Source organism: Fulmarus glacialis, unplaced genomic scaffold, assembly GCF_000690835.1.
Source record: "Fulmarus glacialis isolate BGI_N327 unplaced genomic scaffold, ASM69083v1 scaffold20025, whole genome shotgun sequence".
Classification (NCBI taxonomy): Eukaryota; Metazoa; Chordata; class Aves; order Procellariiformes; family Procellariidae; genus Fulmarus; species Fulmarus glacialis.
Genome location: NW_009215164.1, coordinates 1 through 422, shown reverse-complemented (window position 1 = coordinate 422; position 422 = coordinate 1). Strand labels below are relative to the sequence as shown.

Genomic DNA, 422 nt, shown 5'->3' with positions numbered 1-422 from the left:
GTGTCCAGCAAGACGCCCAAGTGCTGCACTGGCCGCTTCCTCATGAACCTCTGGGCCATCTTCTGCCTCCTGGTGCTCTCCAGCTACACGGCCAACCTTGCGGCCGTCATGGTGGGGGATAAGACCTTCGAGGAGCTCTCGGGCATCCATGACCCAAAGGTAGGAGAGTGTCTGGGCTGCTTCGGATGGGGTGAGAGGGGGCTGAGGTCCAGGGAAGGGGGGGGTGGGAGCATCTGTCCTTCCATTCCCTGGTGGGATGAGCGTGAAAGGTCTCCCCAGCCCCGGTCCTGCAGGCTCTGAGGGTCTCCCCCCCACCTTGTGTTTAATCCTGGCCTCAGCTCCAAGGTGGGGAAGAAGTTCACGCTGGGGCTGCCCTTGGGGGACTCTTTGCCAGACACCCTGCAAGAGCTACTGCATCAGAA

General features: G+C 61.6%; 1 protein-coding gene across 1 annotated transcript in view; it reads left to right on the top strand.

Moving 5' to 3' along the window:
- LOC104077574 (glutamate receptor ionotropic, NMDA 3B-like) overlaps positions 1-159 on the top strand; it is a gene marked incomplete at both ends in the record, with an annotated part of 672 nt that extends 513 nt beyond the window's left edge. Inside the window, one exon of the mRNA XM_009578855.1 lies at positions 9-159. Within this exon, the coding sequence (XP_009577150.1) occupies positions 9-159 (151 nt within the window). The remainder of the gene's footprint in view (positions 1-8) is intronic.
- Between the last annotated feature and the right edge of the window lie 263 nt (positions 160-422).